General features: G+C 46.2%; 1 protein-coding gene across 1 annotated transcript in view; it reads left to right on the top strand.

Annotated features, from left to right (window-relative positions):
• Window positions 1-24204, top strand: part of ITIH6 (inter-alpha-trypsin inhibitor heavy chain family member 6) — a 458640-nt gene that overhangs the window by 422443 nt on the left and 11993 nt on the right. Inside the window, exons 12-13 of the mRNA XM_069645329.1 lie at window positions 20077-20121; window positions 20209-20322. Coding sequence (XP_069501430.1) covers window positions 20077-20121; window positions 20209-20322 — 159 coding nt within the window. The remainder of the gene's footprint in view (window positions 1-20076; window positions 20122-20208; window positions 20323-24204) is intronic.

The raw sequence follows: 24204 nt of genomic DNA, 5'->3' as shown, positions 1-24204 counted from the left end.
GTGTTTCTATTGCAATAATGTGAAAAATGTACATTTTCAATGGGCAATTTAAAGGTGGAAAAGGGGTAGTGAATAATCCTTTTGCTTTTCCTTGAATAACGTATCACTGGTAACAGGACTCTGCTTGGTGATGTAACCAGGAAATTACTTAAATTACCTTATTTTTCTAGATATGCACACAATAAGATATCCTTTTGGCTCCAAGAATACATCTTCCGTGTGTGTGCATTTCAGAGAAGGAGTCAGGGGATCTCAATGTATACACACCATCGGACCTACTCTATCAAATCTATTATTTAAGAAGCATATTGTGACGATTCGCTAGGTATCGACACTTCTCCCCAAAGGGAGCCCTTTCCCATAAGGATAGGGAGGTGCGGCCGCTACCCAATAGTTCCCTCAGGGGTGGTAGAATGTGGGAGGACCTCATGGGTAGGGACACCCCCTCTGGGAATAAGGTTGATCACCTAGGGAATATCCCGTTGGCCAATGTCACAGCCCAAACCCCCTCTATGCCATACCATTTCCTTGAGAGTAGAACCATGTATTACTGTAGTGTAGGAGAAACAGCCACAACAGAAAGTACCTGGACGAATAATAGCACAGACCTGGACGAATAATAGCACAGAACACATGAAGATTGCTAACTTTGCTAGTACTGGTATGAGGTGGCCCAGAGGAAGCATGAAGATCAATCCATCAAAAACAACAAAGGACTTCGACAATGTGCCAGGGCGAGACTGACAACAATGTATAAGAAGAGAAGAGGGACTGAAGATTTGGTCAAGCTCAGCCGGGAGAGGCAGCAGGTGTGGAAAACATTCAGAGTGGGTCCTGTTAGCTGACCGGGATGTTGAAGAGCAGATGTTGCCAGTGAAGTGCTGAGGGAGTTCTCCATGGGTCCAGCTGGAAAGGACCCCAACATGAAGCAGGAAGAGAGAGCTGAGCACACCAGACTAGCGCAAAGGTGCCGTAGTGCTACAGAAGCAGAGGAGAGAAGCCTGAAGAGCTGGGCCCCACACCCTGGAAGCCCCGCTGGCGTACCAAAGCCCCAAAGAAGGTAACGGGAGATACCAGAGACCTGGAGGGGAGACAAGGTTGGAAGGATTTATTGAACATCTGCTTAGAGAGGCACAGCTTCACCTAACTGATGATGCCCAACAAGGCTGAAACACTTGTATGGGGTTGCTGTTGGTACTCTTGTTCAGAGGAAAATTGCCTAGTATTTCGGTGCTGGACTGCCCCTGGGCATTACAAAGACTGATATGCAGGGACATTTCTTCTCTGTGAAGGGGACAGTGAACTAAAGACTTGGTAGAGTCTCTCCGAGGGGTTATTCACCCAAGAACAGGTCATTGGGCTGTGTTCGTGCTGGTAGAGAGATTCCCAGACCCCCCCCCTGTTTTGAACATCTGTGGAGAACTTCCTTGTCGCAGTGGCAACAATAGGCCCACTGACCATCAGAGAAGGGTCTGGGACCCCAACACAAGCATATTGAGCATCTGAGGAGAACTTACTCATAGCAGTGGCAACAATAAAACCACTGACCAATAGAAAAGGGTATTGGACCCCAACACAAGTGCAACGAGCATCCAAGGAAAACATCCTCATCACAGTTACAGCAACACGCCTACCGACCACCAAAGAAGGGTGTGGGACCCTAACACAAGTGAATCAAGCATCACAGGAGAACTTCCTCATCGCAGTGGCAGCAACATACACACTGACTACCAAAGAAGGGCCTGGGACCCCGACATAAGCATATTAAATATCCGAGGGAAGCATCACCGTCGAAAGTGGCAGGGAAATGTCCACTGACATCCAAGAAGTACTTGGGACTTTGACAATACCATGAGAAGAGAGTCATTCTCCTGGTCCTGAAAGTTGAAGAAACTGGAAGCCCTTTCGGATCAAGAGACGCCAGGGGAAGGGAGTAATTCCTGTTGGCTTTGGTGTGGGCTATATTAGAGTGTGTGAACCAATACCTGGAGAAGGGTGTCATTCTCCTGGTCCTGAAAGTTGAAGAAACTGAAAGTACATTTGAACAACAAACTGCAGGGCAAGGGCGTCATTCCCCCTGGTTCTGGTGTGAACTATTGTGTTGTAGGGCCAAGAACCATCTCAAGATACAGAGATTTGTATTGCTATTCCTGCCCATCCAAACTAAGGGAGTGTCATCTGTTACTAATTTGAATTGCCAGCCTATAAGGATAGTTCCACAGACCATTTTGTTGTGAAGAATTCAGGTCGCACTAAGGTATAATTATTTTCCCTGAGGAATAGTTTTCGGCTGGCATACATGATCGTTTTTTCCTCCTGCTCCTGTATTTGTGGTAGTACCTCCCCAAGGCCAATAGTGTAGGCATTGGTTTGTAGAATAAACTCATTAGAGAAGTCTGGCATAGTCAACACTAGGCTTTTGTACAAGGCTTCCTTGAGTTGGTTAATCGCAACTTGTGCTGCATTATCCCACTGGGCAATATTTGGGATGGCTCATCCCCAATCGTCGGTTAAGGATCCAGCCTTGCTGGAGAAGTTTGGTATCAAGAGTATGTAGTAGCCAACTAATCCCCGGAAAATCTCTTCTGTCCATCTTTGTAATTGGCCGGGGGGCTTTTTGGAATGCCTTTAACCTTGACCAGCAGAGTTAGTCCCTGTCTTTTACCAACTTGGAAGTGTAGGTATTATACACTGGAACACACTAGGTAGCACTTAACTGGGTTGGAAGTAAGTTGGGCCTTCCACATTTGTTCACAGAAAGCTGTCGGATGCTTCTCCAGATGGGAGTATGGATGACAATATCATTGAGGAAGGCCCAGGCAAATGAACTGAATGTTGCTGGGGCTCCATGTAGACCAAAGGACAGTACAGTGAATTGAGACAGCCCCTCCGGGGTGGAGAATGTAAGCCTAGGTTTTGCCTCTTCATCCAGGGGTCCTCGCCAGTAACCCTTTGTCAAGTCATGTTTTGAAATGAATCGTCCATTCCGTAGGGTCTCCTCCAACTAGTCAATCCGTGGCATAGGATAAGCATTGAACCAGCAGAAGTCGATGCAAAATCACCATGTGCTATCAGGTTTCAAGATGAGGATGAAGGGGGAGGACCTCTCACTGTACGACTTCTTAGTGACCCCCAATTCAAGCATCTTCATGAATTCCTCTCAAATTATTTGTTTCAGGTCTCAGGTATTTTATAGGGCTTAAGGTATATCTCTTCCTGGGGGTGTTTGGATCTTGTGGACTACCTCCTTCACTCATCCAGGCTAAAAGGAGTTTGAATGTTCTGGTCCTTAAAGCCGTCACTCTCTCTCCCTAGTCTAAAAAGCCCCAATCCACCCTAACACAGGCATCCTTACTCCCCAGGTAAGTATGTATTGAAGACTCCACCCTATATAAGTTATTAATAGATCTAGAAGTGAAGGTCTAATAACCTGAAGGCCTTCTCTGTCTAAACTTTCTCAAGGACTTCCTAGACTGTCCCTACTCTATCCAGAGGTTAGTGTTCTAATTGGGGTATTGGATTGTGCCTTACAGACACTCTACCCGGTGCAGTCCCCTTTCAATATCCCTTATTGGTTTTCTTCTCTCGCTGCTCTCTTCCTTTTAACACCTCCCTCCTTCACTCCTTGTTTCCCCTGCATCCCCCTCCTATGTCCTTCTGATGTCTCTTACCTCCAAGCTTTGCCTCCACCCTTTGATGTTACTACTTCCTCCCTGATAGTAATACTCCCTCTTCCACAATACTGCTCCGTCTTGCACAACTACTTCACCCCACCTTCTACTCAAACACCCTTCTTTCATTAACAAAATAACTTCATATTCACTCCCTGCCTTTCGTCTCCTAAACACATTTGCCACACTTTCATCTGTCACACTCACAACACAATAACACTTCTACTCACTAACCAATTCCTCAACTGCTACAAATGTCGCCTCCACAATCCAGTCCACCGTCCTTTCTCCTGCTGCTCTCTTGGTCTCAACTCTTCTCCTCTAGACTCACCCAAACAACCCACACCTTCCCGCTTTCTGTTGCTTCTTTTAACTCCCTACCTACATCCTTATTGGTCATCTGGCCGTGGCCAATCTGGTTCTGTTTACCGCACCCGGGAGGGATCAGTATTATAGAATGTTTGAAATAGTGGGTTAAGGCGGCTGCTTTTCTCCGCATGGGGCTGCTATATTTCTGGAATGGTGGCCGTGCTGCAGTCTATCAGGGAACCAAGGAGTGGTTCCCAGTGAGGTAAGTACTGTTTGATAAAGTGGCCACCACTCTGAAGTCCCTCAAGGTCTAAGGACTCTGCCCAGCATTCCTTGGGCGTCACAGGGCTGGAGTGCAGTATGCAGCTCAGGGAACTGCCACATAGGAGCTCCTGCTCCAGTGCTCCAGTCTTTATTCTTTTTATCCACACAGTGCTTTGTAGTTGATGGAATCTCTCATCCTCTCATTTTTCTTCCACTGGGCATTCACAAGTCTCTTCAGGGGTGGGGCACTGATGATTCTCTTCCTCATGGGTGTTCCCCTTCAAGCGTTATTAGGTTCAACTCCCTTTGGACTACACATCTTTTCATATGTCTCGTCTTGTCCGATTTCCAGTAGTCCCACCCACTTAACTACTCCTGTTTTCATTTGCCCTTCACAGATCAGTCTGGTTTACCCCTGGCAGGGCCACAATTCATCGCGACTATTTGGACAAGGTTTAGCACTATAAAACCACTACAGTGTTGATGGGATCATTATAAAATATCCTTAACATAACCTATCCAAGATCAATTTACATGTCATTGCTTAACAGCATATTACTGGTGTAAATGACAAACTTCATTAACGTTTGTCCTGAAGAAGATGGGCAAATAGTGTATAGTTCAAACAGGTGTAGACTGTTTATTTTATTTTGCCCAAGGGTGACTACAAAAGATCCACAAAGATAACATTGACAGTTTCAGGAGAAAGTGTTTTTTGTTTGTAAATTAGATTGCATCTATCTAGGGGCCAAAGCTGTGTAATTGATTTAAGTGTACATCTATATTGGGTGAGATATACTAATGATTTAAAACAGACGGAATTGAGGGAGTGTATAAAGTTGGTTCTGTAAAGAATTAATGTCTAGAAAGAAGTGGATCAAAGTGAAGGCATTGGGAGGAATACTGCCCAGCAGAACGCTGATATGATTAACTGTGTTTAAGTACATTTTATGAAAAGCAATTATTTGGTATCATGTTTCTCTAAATGAGTAAATAATCTTCTCTTACTACTGGGAAACCATGGGTGCAAAGCAATTTACTAGAATGTGTTTGTATCTAAATCAATTCATTAACTGTACCTAAAATGAATATTAATCTAAGCAGAGACACCATGGCCCTCATTACAACCTTGGCGGAGGACCATGGTGCTATTAGCACCATGGTCCATGCCGCTAAGGTTACGATTCCGCCATGGTGGATGGCGGAATTACCGCCCCATTACAAGGTTGGCGGGGCGGTAATTCCCCATTCACCATGGCCCATTCCCATTTTTGCCCCCATAGGGCATAATGGGAATGGGGAAGGCACTAATTACAGCACTGTAAATTACGGTGCCGTAATTAGCTCCAAAGTCCCTTTGCCGGTTGGATTTTTAACGCCTGCTGAAAGCAGGCGTTAAACACCAACCCGCAAAGGGACACTTGTAATCAGGCGTTAAGGGTTGACGGCGCAGACGGCGCCGTTAAACCCTTAACGCCTGAGTTGTAATGAGGGCCCATATGTGTGTGCCAGGCTCCCGGGGAGAAGTGAGCCAGTGCAGATTTAGCAGGTCAGGATTCCATTTCCTGCTTTTAGGAAGGTATTGGGGCTGTGTGGAGATGGTGGTGTAGGTCAACATGAAAGCAATGAATGACAGAGTTAGTGAACCTCTTTAGTGGGGGCTGAATGATCAATTTCATGGCCGGCATTGTGTACTGCGCAGAAGTAGCACTGCTGGAACCAAGAACAGGTGAATAGAAAGCATCTCCTGTCTGGCTAATATGGGAAACAGTACTACTGCTCACATGTCTTATGGACTCCAGGACACGCTATCTGGGGTGATGTAGATTTGATATCAGCTGCTAATCTCAAACATGTTCGAGGACAGCTAAAAGCTGACATTTTATTTGAGCAAGAAAATAAGTGAATCATGACTGATTCCCTGCAGTAAAAGGACAGCCGACCTGTCCAATCTCCATGTATGGTCCAATCTCTGTGTATGGTTACTCAGGTAATTCACCTCCCTTTATCAATGAAATCTACCAGAACATGTCTAAAGGAATAGGCAATTCTCACAACCCTGCCAATGTTCAGTGTTCTGGATCGATATTAAATATGACACTTCTCTGTGTATTCAGTATACCAGTACCTGGAAGAATTATCTTAAGCGCCACTAGACTGTGGATTGTGTAGTGGTGTGGGCCGCGCGAGCAGGAAGCACAAAGAGGCTCATACAAATATATGGTTCTCATGAAGGTGATGTTTATTTACACAACACAAAGATGTTTTTTTGACCAGAGAATCGTGAGCAAAGGAGAAGTCCCCATGAAAGTTGTTAATTTGGGCTTGTCTTGGCTCCAATACAATTTCCAGCCAAAAACCATCATCTTTGTTTTCGTGTTGTGGGTTTCTGGGGTTCCCAAACACATTTCCACTAAGTATGTGGTGAGGGGCCTTTACTACCAAGATGCCAAAGGTTTGAACAAAACTTGAAGTCTATTGAGAAGTTGAAGGCCAAGCAGGATCTTTCTCATCAGCGGTCAACTCTTTGGGAATTTGGGGGTGCCCTGTCACCAGATCACCTCCCACTTCTGTTGTACTGGTTCCCTTGACATTCCACTACCCATGTAGCCACAGTGCCGTTGCCCCATCTCAACCTCCTCCCATTGCTGAAATCTGGCCTGGGCTATCTGGCTAGCATAGATGCCCATTCTCTCTCCTCTTCAGATTTTTCAAATCTAGCTCCCCTTCTGGATTTCCTCTTCCCCAGATGGCAATGGTTCTCTCCTTCACCCACCTCCTCCAGGCCTCTTCTCCAGATGTAGAGAGTATAAGTCTCTCCACATGTCAATAATCTGTCTCCAACCTCCTCAGAATAGCTCTCTCCAGATGGTAACTCTACCCATCCAACCTCTATCGTATAGCACTCTCCAGATGGTAATGCTCTTCCTGCAACCTCCTCAGTATATCTTCAAATGGTAACTCACAATGTAACTCCCTCCATTCAATCTCCAAAATGTCATTCCAGCTCTCCACGCTATAGATATCTCATTCACCAAACTCCTCCATACACCTTCCTCCAGCTCCTCCTTGAACACCCCAAACTCTCTGAGCAAGATCACTTTTATAGTTTGGGATCTCCTCCCCTTGGGTGGTAAGAGGGATGTGGGTTGCACCTGTATAGTGTATGTAGGACTGTCCGCTGATTGGGCCATGTGCCTGTTGTCATGTGGGCTGGAAGGGGATTGGCCTAAGCTTATATTAATGCCAGCCACCATCTTGAATTCTAAACCTGTCTTGGACATGTGTTTGGTCTCGTTCCCTCCCCCATTGGAGCCCTGCTGATGATGACTGATTTGAACAGGGTCCCTCTGTTTTCCCAGTGTTTAAATCAAAAGCCAGGGAAACCTTTGGTAAGCAAAGGAAGCTGTTAGAAATGTAAAGCAGTGGTCACCGGAAAATAGCAACTTTGCAATCTCTGCAACATGAGTGGGAGAGGTATGGCAATATTATTTGTCCCTCACATGGATAACACACCCACGTTTCATTTTGTTTGTCCGGCACAACGTTGTAGCCTGATTCATTCTTGTGAATGTTTCTTCAGCAGCTGATCGAAGAAATCTGTTTCCACAGTCATTCGTGAAGTCAAAATGCTGCAACTCTATATCCTTTATGGGAAATGTTTTAATCCTACCGTGGGTGTTTTGGTCAGGTTTAAGGGGCTGGAATAGCTCTCCAGAAACTCTTGTATTATGATCAGAGAGATCCTAAAGGGGTTTGTGTCGGATCCCTGGGAGAAACCTGACGGTGTTCTCCCACCTACTCCCCCAGGATCTTCCATTCAGGTGGCAAGGGAAGGGCCATCGCTTTTGGATCCCGACCCTAGGGGTGGACAAGCGAGGGAGGATCACCTGAGTGTAGGGTCACAGGGGATTGGGAGGAGAATGCCCGAGGGGGAGTAATGGTATTCCACCCTCCCCATTTTCCATCAGAAACCCCTTCCTCAGCCTTCATGGGATATTTTCAATCCCATTCTAGCTCCCACCACCCCCCATTTCCGACTAATACTGGGAAGAAGAGGCAACTGAGAGTAGTGAGGATTACCTGCAAGAAACACCTTGAGAAACAGAAGGAAGACTTCCACCTACTACCATTAGGTTGTCCCATTAATAGAGTCAGGCAGGGTCAAACATTTAACACTGACTACTCACACCTGGCTGCACTTCACTCTGTTTTAGGTATAAAAGGTGCTGTTTTTCAGGAGAGAGAGCTATGAATCCTGAAAGAAGCCGAGAAGCCAATGAGCAGGGAGCTGCAGGGAGAGAAGCCTGGAGGATCTGGAGGAGAACAGCATGCAAGATGCTGGCCCTGTGTTTCAAAGTGGCTGCAGTGTGGTAAGGGAGCCGTATCTCCAGGGAGCCGGAGCGAGGCATGTCCCGCTGGCGGCGTGCGGAAAAGTGCTTGTTCCCTTGGGACGTGTGCCTGTCCGAAGGGGGTCTGAGGGGCAGGTGGTGAGACCCTGACCTCGATCCCAGATGTCTGGAGAGAACCAGCTTGCTAGCACAATGCTACCCAGTGAGTTTCCAGTCAGTAAGCGGGAGAGACTCAGGAGCGTGCGGCTAGCTGGAGCGGGAAGGGAGAAAGACAGATTTTGAAAAACACCATTAAGCGGAAAGCAAGAGAGAAAGCGGAAAGTGACTGGAAAGTGAGAGAAAGGTGCTGAGAGAGCAGAAAGAAAGCAAAAGGCTTGAAGGTGAATAAGAAGGGTGTGAGTGACCCAAAAGGAAAGGAAAGGTGCAAGTGAGCACCGAGGAGTGAAACAAGTGAATCAAAGAAAGGTGTCAGGGTCACGACAAGGTGAAAGAGGAGAAAGGCGCCAGCCTGCTCAGCAAAGCGGAAGAGAACAAGGGGTGCAGGAGGCACCTGAAGGTGAAAGCAGGTATAAGAAATACATAAAGGTGATATAGATCAGATTGGTCATGCTTATGAGGAGCAAAGAACCTAGCATTTTCAAAAGTCTCTGATGTTACCCTATCAGAAGGTTGTGTGTATAAGGAACTGTAAATAAGTAGAAGATACATCCTGACAGGTTGAACTTTGTATTTGGAACTGAAGGGGCCTAAGCTTGGGAAAGGCAACCCTGAGAGGCCTAAGGGGAGTTGTGTTATCAAACTGAACTTTGTATTTGTAACTGAAGGGGCCTAAGCTTGGGAAAGGCAACCCTGAGAGGCCTAAGGGGAGTTGTGTTATCAAACTGAACTTGTGTTTGGAACTGACGGGGCCTAATCTTGGGGATGGGAACTATAAGAGGTCTAACAAAGGTGAATACTTATTTGAGGAAACAAGGAGGAATAAGCTTGGGGAAGTGAACCCTGAGGAGCCTGAGAGTAACTGTTATATTTTTGTTGTGTCTGAAACTTGGAAGGATTGAATCTCGTGCAAGGGAATCCCCAGGAACTAAAGACATTGGGAGTTGTTTGAACAGAGTGCAAGAACTTTGTGGAGAAGAGTTAATGAACAACCTCTTTTTGATTGTGCTGACCTTTGATGATACTGACCGAGCCACCACTGGTGAGAAGACCACCTGAAAACAGCCGTGATATATATTTCTTTTTGGATCATTATTTTTCTTTAAAGAGATGTCCTATCACATTTTATCAGAGGGTGAGGGCAAGCATAGCTTTAGATACAGACATATTTTGGTTTTGGACTTTCAGACTTCGACAGCCCTTAGAAACATCAGTTGAGGGGACCATCCCTTTAGAGCTAGAGCTAAGGCCATTTAGGTATTAAACCAACCCCAGCATTATAGTGAATAAAGGTTTTGAAACTATAATACACAAGTCTGTGTCGCTCTTGATACTATGCATGTCTCACATATGGTGTCAGCTGTGGGATCTGACTCAACTGAAACAAGTTAGGGAAACCTAAAGTATGAAAAGGTAAGCAGCAGAGTGTCTAACCCCACTGTAGCCATGAAGGGCTCTGTTGGGTTTGACCTTTGCCATTCCACCAAAAGAAAGATGTCTTATCCCTACAGATCTTGTCCTTATACCACCTCCCAGAACCCATATCCGGTTAACACCCGAGTCAGGACTTGCCTGGAAATATGGTATTGATGTCCTGGCAGGAATGATTGATCTGGACTTTCGACGGGAAGTAAAGTTACTACTCCACAATCATGGAGAGGAAACCTTGATCATACAGACAGGCGATCAAATAGCCCGAGGAATACTTGAGAGGGTAATGATACCTATCCCCAAGGAAGAGGCTGTTAGAGATACCACTGAGAGGGATACTTTAGCTTTGGGGATGCTGATAAACAACATACTCCTTCCCAACCTCGTCTAGTAGGTGATGAAAATTCTGACATGCTCCCAGATTGGTATCAGGTAATAGAATTGCGGCAAAAATGTCACCGGTAAAAATAATCGTGGCAAAAATGCTGTGGTTTGACCTGGTAGAGGTGTACCCCATTATACCATTTAAGGGGAGTGGGAGTTGCAGGGGTGTCCCCCGCTTCCCTTAAATGGTATAATGGGACAGGGGGTTACAGTGGTGGCCCCCGCAACCTTTACATGATTGTAGCGCAAAAAATCACAGCATTTTTGCCCTGATATTTTGTATTCACTGCCATTTTTGCCGCTATTTTAAGACATGGAACCCCCAGATCTGGCCTTTGCTCAGCTGTTAGGGCCAGTTAGGAATTACACCAACCCCAGTATTATAATAAAGGTTTTAACACTAATACCTGAGCCTGTGTCTCTCTTGATACCATGCCTGTCCCACACCCCCTTACCTTCAATGTCATTAGTGATTGTAGGTTTAGTAGGGATCCTGTGACTGTCCCCTGCCTTGGTGCAGGGAAGCAGTGAGGGTGGTCTGGGGATCTACCGTAAGTCTCCTCCAGGTCCAGCATTCACTAGCTTGGGGCCGCCTGCAGCCCATTGGACCACTCCACTGTCTATCCCCAATGTTAGGCAAGGGACTACATTGCAAAAAGTAAACGTGTGAGAACTCATTCTTTAAAATGTTAAGATTGGATTTATGGTAATGTTTGGACATATTGGGACCTTTAGTCACCATCTCCAAAATGTACTATGATGGGGCCAGGGTCGGGGTAGGAAGGAGGGCAAGGAGGCTAATACCTCCATACCCCCACACACCGCCACCCCCCCAGAGCTGCAGTATGTAAAACACATTTGTAAATATAAATACTTCAGAATCCAGCCTGCCTCAAAGCCTTCCCTGGCTGCTGCAGGAAAGGAAGAGCACTGCACCTCCTGATATGGTGTAGTGGATGGTGACACATCTAAAGCATGTTTACTGCTTTATAAAATGGGTGCCACCAATTTCTGCCCCACTCTAGGCCCACTCTCTACACCTCCCTGGTAGCAGCCATTTCCAATTGTCCCTCCAATACCAGTACAGCCAACCCCTTTTCTCTTCCGCAGGCCCATCCAAAAATACAACCAGTACTGTGCCTACCCGCCCCCCTCCCTCAGCACTGCTATCCCTCTTTCCCAGCCCACCTCCCGCACCACTCAAAAAACATTGCTGATGTCCCAAAAGTCACTACTATCCCTCGTCACTTCCCCCGCCCCCCTTCCCTTGAACCATCCAAAGATAAACCAGTGCTTTCCTTACACCCCCACCACCCTCTGTAGCTCCACTGTCTCTCCTTCCCTTCCTTAGCCATCCACAAATTCACTGATGTTGTCCTTTCGCCTTTCCCCTCACCATCATCTACTTTATCCACTGGCCACCGATTTCCGCTGCCAATTTCCTGTTTAAGCCCATGTTTGGCCCCTGGATCCAGGCCAGACGCCCTGGCTTGGCCCTCTCCTCTCCCTTGGTTTCCTGGCTCTCCCAGCTCTACTTGCCAAGAAAGTAAGGGTCCAGATCTTATTGGAGTTTGGCCTCGGTTTCATTCTGAATGAATGCTTCCCCTGCGCTCAGGTGAATTTCTTGATCACTGGTGAAGTTACTTACAAAAAAAGAGCCCATTAGCACCCGGAATAGCCCCCTTGGATGTTACTATACGGGGCTTAAAGAAATGGACATTGAATTGTTTGTGGTACTCACTTTTGGGCATAGATGAAAAACACACACAGAAAGATGTAACATTCAGTTATTATTAGTAGACGACAAACTAGGGGGTAATTCATAGTTGTGTGGCTTTGCTTGAAATACCGCTGGAGAAAGACATCACCTTATCACCTCCACCTGTGGTATTTCTGGAAATCAGTCTAATTCATAGTTTACCATTGGCAGGTGAGGTATTTCTGGAATACCACCAGAGATTTTTACAAATATTACCTCCGCCAGTGGTAATGTAAAAAGGTATTTTATAAACAAAATCCAGCCATTTGCACCTTCAGTGTGAAGATGTAAATGCAGCATGTAGAGTAGTTATTCACACCACTACTGCGCTTTTTTGTGCACAAAAGTGTAAATTCTGACCCATGCATGCATTGCATTGTTAAGGCAGTGAGTGGGCACATCACAGATGGCCACTTTTTCTCCCACTAATCATGGCCCTTTGTAAAAGAAAAAAAGTGTTCACTTTATTGAAGGGAAGTGTCTGCACTTCCCGTCTGTTCAGTAAAAAAGCTTTATAAATAAATTGGGGCCAAGTTTTTTTTTACCACCACAGATAATAGACAGACTTTCTGCAGAAAGGCAGCCGAAAATACTGCCATTGGCATTCCCATGGAATACTGACAGTGGTATTTGATCAAACCCTGAATTGGGTCAATAATAAATCGGGAATATTTCCCAAATACTGCCAATTTTACCAATAACACCCAGCTCTGAATTAGCCCTTAAAGTGTTCACTTTTCTGTCTTGTCCAAAATTCTATGTGACCAACAAAAAGACACACACACAAAACATATTCACATGTATAGATACATAGTCACATGAATACAGATACAGCCTTCCACATATGTATAACTCACAACTTCCTACATTTGATAGGCCACTCTTACTCCCTCTCCATCACCAGAGGCCCGGTGGACTCCCCTCGCAGTTCTCACTGCTTCCATCTACTGAAACATGCAGCCAACTTTCCAGGAAAGTCTATCCTGTGAGCACAATAAAAGCCCTGTTTCCTTGCCGTCTGCATTGTCCAAGTGGAGAACAGTCTGGGCAAGGGAAGATGGTGTGCGCGAGCTAAGGGAGGGGATTGAGTTCAGGTTTAAGGGATGGAGAAAAAGGGCAATGGAAGTCTGACAGTTCATTTTAAGGAATGGGAGAAGGGGCATTGAGGACGTGGTGCAGAAAAACCCTGGAGGGTGATGGAAATAGGGTAAATTAGATAGAGGTGCACATGTGGTTGCTAGGCCAATAGATTGACTGACTGTGGCTGAGATCCGTGCCTGACCTACATCCCACTGCATCCAATTGTGGGACTGGCCAACCCCTTTCATTTTTCTAATGATGTGATGCATACTTGCTTTATGAAAATATGTTTCAGTTAAGAATTCTCTTATATTATGTCAGGTTGCCTTATCATGTGATCTGGTGTTTTGAACACCAGATTTATTTAACAGTATACTAGCTTATCCCATGAATAACGGCTTTGCAGAAAGCATTTTGTTGGTTTCAATATTGTAAATGAAAGAGAAGATGAAGTCTATTCTGCTGTCTCAGTTTGAAACTATGGAACCACGAAGCTAGGGTTCAAATCCCCATCTTCCACAATTGACACATTATGTGGTCCTGAGCAAATCACTTTTTTAATCACTGTGCCTGGTTTTCTTTATCCTATAATCTATAATGTTACTCCAAAAATAAAAAATTACCATTTACATAATGTGTACTGGCGGGGAGGCAGGATGCCAAGTGAAGTTCTTACGTTGTGGGGTTGGGGTAGATCAGGGGGGTGCCAGGTATGGGTTTTGTGTTGTGGGGTGTAGAGGCAGGAAGACATATATGTGTCTGTTGGTGTGCCAGAGTATGTTTGAAAGCTTTTAGAGCAGAGCCAGTCCCCCTGGCACAGCCCTCACTATGAATTTGCTAGCAGTCTCTTCACCATTTTACATTGGCATAAAACTAAAGATGAGATGAGATGAGATGGGAGGAGATGTAGCCTGCTGTCAAATTGCAAACTGGTACACGAGGAAACCTGTGCCCAAATCCCCACTTTCCCATTATATCAAATTATATTATCCTGGTTAAATCATTTTACTACTTTTGGTATGTGGGGTAGGTCTCCTGGGGTTCGTGTCTAAACTCAAGAAAGAGATGTTGCATGAAAGGAAAGTAATGTCAATAATGTCTACTATATATACCTGAAAATGTTTGCGTGGGGGAAGGGTTGGTATTGAGTTTGGTTGTTCTGGAAGTCGGGCCACTTCATTGTGGGCTTGGGCCACTGCACCATGGGTCAAACAATTGTACTTACCTCCCAGGCCGAAGGTTGCCAGTCCTCTCCTGGATGGGGTAAAGCACCTACATTGCCAGGTCAGCTTATCTGGGGTGTAGATGGCAAGGTGTAGAGATGTGTCTCAGCATTGGTGGAATGCGGAAGCCTTTGAAGAGTTCAGAATATATATCAACTAGAACATTACTTGCAGAAAGGGGAACAGAAGCAAGGGAGCTGTGTCGATTCCACAGGTACAATGTGGACCCACCATCTGGGAGCAGGCTTGGTAGAAGGCACATGGAGAGAGAGCCAGAAGAGCACAGCATTATGGATGAAACAAAAGTGACACAATAAAAAAAGAACTGCAACATTGAGAAACACTTAACTGGCATAAGCTTAGATTTCGGGAAACCATAATGTAGGACAAAGTTTGAGATTACCCCTACCATTCACAGTGTGCAGAGGAAAGATAACTCTTTGGTTGATTAGGGAACCAGTCACTCAAGAAGTACCATAGAAAAATAGAAAGCGAGGAAGGATTTTCTTTTCTCCAAATAAATCCAAGTGAACGTGTTTAGCTCTAGGTGTTTTGGGCTACTCAATGATGTATTCTCTGAAACGGAGAGGGTATCCTAAAAAAGTATAATTAGCCAAAGGAAGCAATGATTCAGATATGTCCTTTCAGGGCGAGACTAGGCAGGTAGAAACAAGTGGCAGTTAATCAATAACACTAAAGAAAGATTCCTGAAATGTCTAGTGCAAGACCAACGACTCCCTCAGAATGGAAATAAGCCAGGCAGCCCTGCTCCAAGAACCTGGACTCCAAAGGTAATTGCAAAATGGACTCTAAAATGTGAAAGTCCCAAAGAGAAGAAGTATCAGGAGAACACAGCTGAGCAAAAGGTTTCAAAGATTAAATCTAAAAATCCCTGGCACAGTGGAGCAACAGTCCCTTAATAGAGACCTGGCAATAGAATGTTTCCAGAGAAGCTACAGAGAAACAGGTGTCCTTGCAGCAAGGGAAATAATGGAGTTGGAGTAACAGAACTCATTTAGAGAGGCGGGAAAATTCCAGAGCAATGTTCATAACATCTGGCCACAGAAAACATGTCAAGAATCCTAAGGAACAGCCAGATAGATAGCCCAATGTTATAAGAAAAAGAACCTGAAGAAGCTGTCCTGTCTGAAGTCCGGCCCCTGACCGTAGCTCAGCATCTCCATACTGAAAATGTGTATACAGCAGTAATTGGTCATGGGGGAAGAAGCTCAATGAGAGAAGCTCATGAAGAAACAAAATAGGAAATACAGAAGCTGATGGGCGACTTACCAGGTCAGGAGATGCATGTTCCTCAGGAACACCAGCCCACCCTTTACTCGGGCAACCCAAAGACTTTAACAAGGATGTGCTTTGGCCCCCTCCTGTTCAATATATATCTTGTTGATCTTCACTGAAGCTTCTCTGCAGCAGTCGAATGTTGTACTAGAATCGGGGGATTGCCCATCCCTTGTATGCTCTACACCAATGATTTAGTGATGTTTGAATCACGCTTACAGTGGAGCAAGGGGGATGTTCGAAGAACTGGTCAAATACGCTGCTGAAAATGACATTATCATCAACATGGAAAAAACAAAAGTGATGTTGATAACAGCTAAAAAGACCAATCGACCCGTATTCTCTACTACCTTGGTCAATCTGGCCTATGTTGAGGAATACCCTTACTTGGGACTGGAAATTCGTGCCAGAAAAGACTACGCATACATAATAGAAGCCAAGAAGATAAAGGCGTGTCTCCTGAAATATATGATTGGCAAATTTGCCAATCATAAGGCTGGCTACTCGATCAAGGGGTTAATCATCCTCTACAAACAATGCTACTGTCCCATGGTTTTGTATGGCCTGGAAGCTCTGGCTATGAGTGACTTAGGCTGGCTAGATAAGGTGGAGGGATATTTCTGGAGAAGAGTTTTAAAGCTCCCTCCCTCGGCCCGGTAGAATTTCTTATGCTTGAATTGGGTTTAGTATCTTTGAAGGGCCTATTATTGGCAAGACAAGGTGTACTGTACCTAAAAGCGAACTCTAACCCAAATGACAACTACTGGCAGTAGGAGGGGGGATTCAGAAAACAGTGGTGGTAGTGAATTCCAACTCTTAATATTAATTGGCACCCAAACTTTGAATGGGGGACCAAATTTGACATCTTAAAAGCCTTATTTAGTAAAAGATTGGAGCAATGGGATTGCACTAATAACTACGCTCGCCTTTCAACCCTGCGAGCCTATGAATACGTCTCAAAAGTTACTCATAAGTTCTTAATAACCCAAAGTTATTTGCAGCAGAGTCCAAGCCTGGCAGTGTTCAATTTAATGCTTAGGCTGCGTACAAACCAACTCCCACTTTTCATATTCAAGGGTGCACAAAACTTAAAATACCTTTAGCTCAAAGCACATGGGGCATTTGCAATACATCAGGGTCAACTGAGACTCCAAAGCATGTTTTTACTAAATGCAAAGTCCTGGGGTCCATATACATGCCCTTACTTGGCAAGTATGTGCATAATTAGGATTCAATAAAGAGTGAGGCGTTTTGGATTATTGCCTCAATAGTAACTCGGAGAATGCTCACATTGCCTTGTATTGGGTATGGAGTCACATTGAAAAATGTCTAGCATTAAATAGAGATGCCTTGAATAGGCACCCATACTTTGCGAGGCTTGTAGATTACTTGTGTTAACCCAAGTATAATAGAGTTTGTATGTGTTTTATGCGTTTTACCTAATTTGATGAAATATATTTTTTAACATGCTGAAGGGTTTTAACGTTTCGGTGCTTTGAGGGAATTGCAATACGTGTATAACTGAAGTAGTGTTATTGTAACAGCGACAGTCCGTTTGTAACAAATAATGATGAATTGTATTCAGTACGGTGTATCCGTTAAGTTTTTAAATTGAAAAAGTGAATGTTTTTATTGTTGTTAAATTTTGTAAGGGTTCTTTAAGAATCAAAAACAAATAAAAACATGTAATGATATCCAGCCCGTTGGCACCAGAACGTGAGTCAGAGAGAAGGGCCCCAAAACGGAGAGAATTGTGATAGACAATGCTTGAGAGCCCAGGCCAGTGAAAGTAACAGTATCTATGACCAATTACTTAAAAATGTTATTTTATAAAAAGTATTTTGAAGGCCATTCCTTTTAAGAACGGTGCGCTGTCTTGGGTCCTTCCAACACTAGCTTACCTGAGAAAAGCCAGCGGACAAGGCTTTTTCTTTGCCTGGCTCTCCTATGCAAGACCTATTTCTATTCCTTTGCATTGTTATTTTAATACCTCAATTTTTGTTAATGTGTGGTGATTAACCACGGTGCATGGCCATTTTTAAACTGAAAGGTGGGGGACTGTAAGATATTATTTCTTGACACAACTGTGTACTATTAATGCTTGCAAGGGCTCTTATAATAGCCCTGTCAACGCATATTCAATTCTATGCACAAAGGATACAATAACCAAAGCAAAATCTAACAAAGAATGATTTGGAGGCTGTACAAGGAAACTCAGAATGGCCAAATGTTCTAAAATGTTTGGTAACTACTAATGTGCCCTTGCTCCCTTGGTCAAGGGTTCTAGCTTTCATCGACTTGTCTCAAGAATGCCTAAAGCCTTCGCTAGAGAAGAGACCATTGCATGTACTTTGAAGGTTAATCTCTTGGCCCTGAACTATCTCCCTAACCCTCAGCCACCGCCAACCCAAACGGACTGCCCTTCTCACCACCTTTCTGCTTGCTTGTTCTCGACTTATCTTCCCCTACTTGTCTCTTGCTCGCTGCAGTGTTTGTAAAATACTGTACATCCTCCTTGATGCATCACCCCATGCGTGTTCCTCTTCACCCCCTTGTCATTCACGCTATTGGTTTGGGGGGCAGGAGATGTCACTTCCTCTCAACTTCCCCCTCAACCACATCCTCCTTGGTTCTTCTCTCCCGTACTTACGCCTTACCTCTCGTTGCCACGTCCTCCATTCCTTCTCTCTCCTTCTCCTCCTCCTTAATTGTTCCCTCCACCACCTCCTGTTTAACTCCCTTCCACACCCTCTCAGTAAATCCCTAAAGGCCTCTCCAAACACTGGTCACCATCAACCTCAGAACTCATTCTGCCAAAGAACATCCACACCTACCCTTTGGGCCCAGACATATATGGCCACTGTTCCTACCCCCCCCCATAGCCAGCAGGATCATGATTGTGTGCACCTGGCTAGCCTGATGGTATAGCGTTCTTTCATCGATGGGTGAAATTTTGATGTTTTTTTTTCGGAGTATTTTTTAACAAAAAAACTCATCGAAATGTTTAGGGAGTTAGAAAAGTATATATATGGGGTGAGGTTGGTCAGGAATAGGTAAAAACGAATAGGGGATGAGGGGTTTGGGGGGCCACCCAAAAATAAAATAAAAATCAATTTCAATGAGTTTTTTCGTTAAGAAATACTCTGGAAAAAACCCATTGAAATTTCACCCATCGATGAAATGACATAGAACCAGCCTGATTGTGCCTGACATGTGATTGGTTGACTGCAGAAAAGGCTTTAGTCTGTTCAATTGAATCAGTGGAACCTCTGACCCATGCTGCGATGTGGTCCTAGCCTACAAGAAGCTTGTCCATCATCTCAGATTCTTGACATGGTGCATAGAAGCACGAGAATTGGTGTTTCTCACTCCACATGGTCACCATATTGCTTGAGCTCCTTGCCCTGTGGAATGCCTCTCCGGTGGTAAGTGAAGACACACCATTAGTTTCAGTGTAATAGGATTTGGCCAATTGTAAATGGGTGCAGAGAGTTCTCTGATATACTGGGAATAATTCCACATGCTTACAGTCCTTAAAGGGACAGACAGTATTTCTGGTGTCACGGTATTGTTGCTGCTATCAGTACTTCTGTGAGCCATAAAAGCAATTGGTTCCCCCAGAGGGTCCCATGTGGAGAGCCTGTGCTGCCAGAGGGTGGCATAGTGGGGTTAGCCAGGAGATCCACCCCAGTCTGACCACTGGTCGAGCATCATGCAGCTTGTGGTGGTACCCTGCTCCCTTGCCAATCACTTCCTGCACCCAACAGGTTAGGCAGCTTATGCTTATATAGGTCACAAGTGAAGAGAATGGGGGCTTCACTCAGAACCAACAGAATATAGCTGAAGCACAGTTGTAGGGTTGTGGGTGACAGAAGCAACACACTAAATGACTGAGGAAAGAACCAGTGCAGCCGTCATGCAATGAGAGTCATGTTTGTGTGATGAGGCGTAACTAGCAACCCACTGCAGCCAATTACAGTGCCATAGGGTTGTATTAGAGTCAGGAAGTGGAATCACTTAGGGACAACATGTTTTGGGTCCAGTAGATGTGGAATGCCAATTCTTAACGATATGTTTAGACCACTAAAAGTGGGTGAGCAAGATAGTGTATTTTATTGTGCTATGACCATGAACCCACTTTTTCATTGCAGATTACATGCTTGGATCTACAGGGGCCCAGTCCTTCACATCATCAGGTAAGGCATCTCTGCTCTGATCTAGCAGGAGCATAAGAGAACACCTCAGTTGTCAAGTCGATAAATTCACCCTCATCTTCCTTTCAGCTGATGGAGACCCACACTTTGTGGTGAGGCTGCCCTCCTCGCAGGACAAGCTGTGCTTCACGGTTGATGGGCGCCCTGATGACATCCTAAGACTTCTGTCTGATCCTATTGCAGGTGAAGAGTAAAGAAAATGCAATCATTTAATATTTGAAGGAAGCTATTTGTCATACAAAATACATTCAGGGGGTGAATGCATAGCCAGTGGCTCCCACAGGCGATCAAAGCAATGTGTGGGAACAGAAAAGAGAGACTTCTTCTTGGTCATTGGTAACGGTATATCAAATCTAGATGGAACTACGTATGGTTATTTGTTTGTTTAGGAGATGCCAGCACTGGATATACCAATGTACTTTGGAAAGTTTAAGTTACTTACCTGTAACTATTGTTCTGCAGCATGGGTCTGGCATGAATTCACATGCTCATGAATATTCCCTGTCGTCAGGCTGGGAATCCTCAGTAAAAGAAAAAACAGTTTCACTTTCACTTACAAACTGTATTTTTCCTTTAAACCAATCACTGTCCTCTGGGTCATACTGCCCACATCCAATGACAGTTCTTTCCGTAAGCCCCTCTAGTTACAGCCATTTTCAGATTTGGTAAGCATGTAAAGTGGCAGTATGACCAAGAAGAGCCGCAGAGGGGACGGAGGGAGGGTTTGCTTGTGAATCCATGTCAGACCCATGTTGGAGAACAATAGTTACAGGTAAGTAACTTGTTCCTTCTCCAGCATGGGGTCTGGCATGGATTCACATGCTCATGAATAATGAATACATAGCAGTACAACATTACACAACAACGGGAGGTGGCAAGGCTCAACAGAAGCAATTACACTTACCCCTGGAACATACTCACCTCAAGCAAAACACTTTGCGTAGCACTGCTTGGCCAAATCTGGACTCCTCTCTGGAATCCCTGTTGACGCAGTAGAATTTTTTGAAGGTGTGCGTGGACCTCTACATATCAGCCCTGCAGATGTTGAGCAGTGGCACACCAGACAGGAACGTTGTCATCGCAGCAATTGCTCTGGTGGAGTGGGCTCTCTGGTGGCCGGGCAGCAGGCGATTAGCCAACCGATAACAGTGCGTGTTGCAGCCGGAGAGCCATCTTGAAATGGAAGCCTTGGAAAAGACCTTCCATGGTTCACAGGACCAAAGTTCACGAACAGCTGTGAAGTCTTCCGAAAACTCTTCAACGTCCACCGAGTGCAAGGCCCTTTCCACTGGAGATGAAGGTTTTGCGGAAAAAAACAGGTAACACCAAAGGCTCGTTGAGGTGGAATTCCAATGGAACCTTCGGCATGAAGGAGGGGTGCATACGCAGCACCAATCTCGATTCGTGCAAAGTCAGGTAAGGCTGCTTGCAGGATAGGGCCTGGATCTCACCTACCCCTCCTGGCAGAGGTGATGGCCACAAGGAAAGCTGTTTTGATGAGTCGGTGGGACCAAACTGAAGATCTTTCTGGTGACCTGGTGTAGCGGGAGATAGCCGCCAGATGTACCTTGATAGAGGCGTGTGCCAGTCCGGCCTTGGCCAAGGATAGCAAGTATGGAAGGACCTGTGGGGCCGTGACCCTCAAAGGGGTAATCTTCTGTGACCGGCACTACGTAGCTAAATGCTTCCACGTGTGACCGTAGTCCTGGGCAACGTTGGAGCGGACGCACCACCATCCTATGGCCTGACGTAACTCGTTGTCGAGAGGGATCTTGACCGCAAAGCTTCCGGACACCTGTATCCAGTGAGTATCGAGGAACTCCTGAAGGGGTAACATATGCAACCTGCAGAGCTGGATGAGGTAGATGCAGGACGACATCATGCCCTGCTCCGAGGGTGATGCCAGGCAGGACACCGTATTGAGTCTGGCGTCTAGGATCAGCGTGTTCTGCGAACGTGTTAAGCAGGACTTAGGATAGTTGATGGAGAATCCCAGATCTGTCAAAGGTTTCCCCCCGGCTCACCTGAGTTCTCTTCTTGTGGCGTTCCGCGGAGGACTCCTTCTCCTGGCCGGACTGGGACTTGCATAAGTGCGCGCGAGTCGAGTCTGACTCCAGCGCAAGCGTTCAAAGTTCCAGGAAGTCGCGTGTTCCAGGACATCCAGGAAGAGGATCGAAGAAAGGTAAGAGATACTGGAAACAGGGGAAAAGGGAAGAAAGAATAAGGGAGTTGGCCAGGAACTTGGAAGTGTAACGCCGAGCAGCACACACACGTCGAGACACTACCTAGAGATAGCGTTGAGACGCGCGGAGGTGCGGGGGCGTGGCCCATTTATAGAACGTTCCGTGTCCGACGTACAGGCTAGTACGGAACACGGCACTGGGCACGGCCATGTTGGAAGTATCAAGGAGCACACTCTCCGTCTGGACCAGGACCAGGAAGACCAGAAGGGGCTATGTCCATGGTTCATGACAAGATCCGTCAGTAGCTGGCCGGTCCTCTCTGTGTGTCCGACGGCCAACTCCCGCGAGCGGGCCCGAATGAGCCAGTCTTCGAGGTACGGGTGTACGTGTATGCCCCGTAGACGTAGATGGGCAGCCAACGGCGCCAGGTATTTTGTGACTTAAATCCGAAACGTAGAGCCTTGAACTGGTAGTGCTGTCTCTGCACTACGAAACGCAGAAACAGCAGATTTGTCTTGTGACTGAGGATGTGGAAATAGGCGTCCTCCAGGTTCAGCGACGTCAAGAAGTCTCCTTTCTCCAGTTGGCCGAGCAAGTGTTGAAACGTGACCATCCTGAACTTTTAGGACTTCAGGTATTTGTTGAGACGTCCCAGGTCTCGGATTGGCCTCCAGCCCCCTGTCTTCTTTCTGACCAGAAATTATCGGGAATAGACTCCGTAGCCCCAGAGCCATTGGGGAACTAGCTCTATCGCCCCTTTTCACAGCATGGCCCGTACCTCTTCCAGGAATTGAGAGATGTGCTGCTCCTGACTGGCAACCGGAGGGATCTGCGGACACCTGCATGGAAATTCCAAGGTGTGTCCCTGGGCGAGAGCATCCAGCACCCATCTGTCGGTGATCTTCTTCCACTCGCTGATGAACCTCACCAGCCGGCCTCCCACCGGAGTGCATGCGTGGGGGCCCGACATCCCGGCCAGTTAAATCTTGCTTCATCGCCAGCAACGACACTGTCCTCCGCTACTGTAGGCCTGGGAACAGCCTTTGTAGACTTCCTGAGTTGTGGATCTGGAGGGCTGATGGTACGAAGCTGAGAAACCTTTGGCAGACCTGCTCGACTTTCCCCTGGAGGACCGTCTCCGTATCTGCCTTGATGGCCTGGAGGGACTCGTCAATGACCTTCCCCAACAAGTCCTCTCCGTCGAAGGGCATGTCCAACACCTTCGCCTGCACCTCCTGCCAGAAATTCGTGGCCTTCCTCCAGCCTTGGCGACGAAAGGCAGACACCCTTCCCCATCTGCCAGAACCCTCTGTCGGCGACGCCCAACGCCACTGCGATGGCGTGATCAGACGCTACTTCCCCCTCCTGAAAGAGCATGATTGCCTCCATCCTCTTGTCGTCGGGGAGGAACTCCAGAATAGGCCCCAGCATGTACCACAACTCTCCGTCGTACCTGGCTAGGATCGCCAGTGCGTTGGCCGCCTTGATAGTAGACGCTGTGGTGTAAATCACCTTCCTTTCCATGGCATCCATCCTCTTCCCCTCACTGTCCGGAGGGACCGAAGACAAGGACGGGTTCCGTTTCCTCGCAGCCACCGATACCACCGAATCCGCCGATGGCTCCGACCTCAGGCACTTGAGTGCAGAGTCCGTCACCCGATACCTCTTCTCCAGCCTATCCTGTTTGGCTGGAGCTGTGCAAGGGTTCTTCCAGAGGGCTAGGCCCTCTTCCCACACATCATCCAGAAGGGGCACCACCATGATTGTCTTCCTCTTGGCCTCTTGCCTCTGGTACAAGAAACCCCCCTTCCTGGTGTCCTCGGGCACAAGCTGGAAAAGCTTGGAGGCTCTGGAGATCATGGAGTGGGACGATCCCACTTTG

Source organism: Ambystoma mexicanum, chromosome 2p, assembly GCF_040938575.1.
Source record: "Ambystoma mexicanum isolate Mex_15411 chromosome 2p, UKY_AmexF1_1, whole genome shotgun sequence".
Lineage (NCBI taxonomy): Eukaryota > Metazoa > Chordata > Amphibia > Caudata > Ambystomatidae > Ambystoma > Ambystoma mexicanum.
Note: the sequence above shows the minus strand (reverse complement) of the source record. Positions and strands in the feature narration are given on the sequence as shown.